Source organism: Sinocyclocheilus grahami, unplaced genomic scaffold (assembly GCF_001515645.1).
Source record: "Sinocyclocheilus grahami isolate Dianchi unplaced genomic scaffold, SAMN03320097.WGS_v1.1 scaffold992.1, whole genome shotgun sequence".
Taxonomy (NCBI): Eukaryota; Metazoa; Chordata; class Actinopteri; order Cypriniformes; family Cyprinidae; genus Sinocyclocheilus; species Sinocyclocheilus grahami.
Window position 1 is genome coordinate 801,877 of NW_015506171.1, and position 1,156 is coordinate 803,032.

The following is a 1,156-nucleotide window of genomic DNA, read 5'->3' on the forward strand; positions in this document are numbered from 1 at the left end:
TGTAGCACAAAATATTACTTTTATTAATATTGTATTTAATTTAATGATAAACATTGCATAATACTATAGTATTTTTTACTTTTTATTTTATTTTATTTGATCTTAATTTATTATTATCATATGTTTTTACTCAAATAAATTAAAGTCAATGAACTTCATCATACCTTCTATTCCTTAAAGCTGCAGTCCCTCGTTTTTTTTGTGTTCAAAATGAACCAAAATTGATGTAATAAGCGAGTACACCATTGATCCATTTTCCAAACTGAGTTTTTGGCTCATCCAGAATCCCTACGGTACACATATAATAAGTGTTTATATTCGGACTATTTTATATTGGTTTGGGTAGGTGCCGCTGCGGAGGAGCCCAGTTCCTGCGTGATTCGTCATAGACATAAACTTAGAGAAGTAGCCCTGGCTACAATGCTCTTCTGCAAGACGCAGGCAGTTCTGCGTCTTGTTAACCGCTAGAGCGCCAAAAGCTACGGACTGCAGCTTTAATAATAACTAATAGACATATTCCAATGAATACAAAGGTCTGATCGAGGAACGTTTGGTTTTTATATATGTGTCTCTCAAACAGCTTGTCTTCTAAACCTGCTGAGGTTGAGCAGGACTGGTTTCCAGTGGTTCAGTTCTCACCAGTGCGCTGGGGCCCCTGGGATCCCGCTGCCAGGAGCCGGAACCAGCACGGCGTTCCTCTCCTCCGTCAGACCCACCCACTGCTCCACCAGCCTGGCCTCCCGCTCCACGTCCTCCTCGCACTTCTCTGGAAACCACAGCGCATTACATCACAGCAGCAGCTCCAGCAGCTCAGCACGATGAACACATGCTTCAAACTCCAACCTGGCTTGTTGATGATCCTCTTGATCTGCTCCTCCAGATACTCCCTGCGCTTGATGAGAGCGTCAGACCAGCGCTCACGCACGCAGTTCAGATCCTCCTCCTGCAGAACAACATGCAGACCTCAGATACGATGCTGCTCGTTTAAGCGGCTCGTTTGAGACAGAAAATACATCAAAAACTTTAAAGCGCGTGGAAAAGAATCTGAAGATCCCATCTGAAGTGATCAATCCACATACAGCACCTCCATCTCACACTGTGTCTACAATAAACACCAAAGGTCAGCACCAAATTACAAATAACATTTGTGACCCTG

General features: G+C 43.3%; 1 protein-coding gene across 1 annotated transcript in view; it reads right to left on the reverse strand.

Annotated features, from left to right (window-relative positions):
• LOC107565310 (kinesin-like protein KIF13A) overlaps positions 1-963 on the reverse strand; it is a gene marked incomplete at its 5' end in the record, with an annotated part of 18,921 nt that extends 17,958 nt beyond the window's left edge. Inside the window, 2 exons of the mRNA XM_016250531.1 lie at positions 640-766; positions 844-963. Of these exons, the coding sequence (XP_016106017.1) occupies positions 640-766; positions 844-963 (247 nt within the window). The remainder of the gene's footprint in view (positions 1-639; positions 767-843) is intronic.
• Positions 964-1,156: the final 193 nt, after the last annotated feature.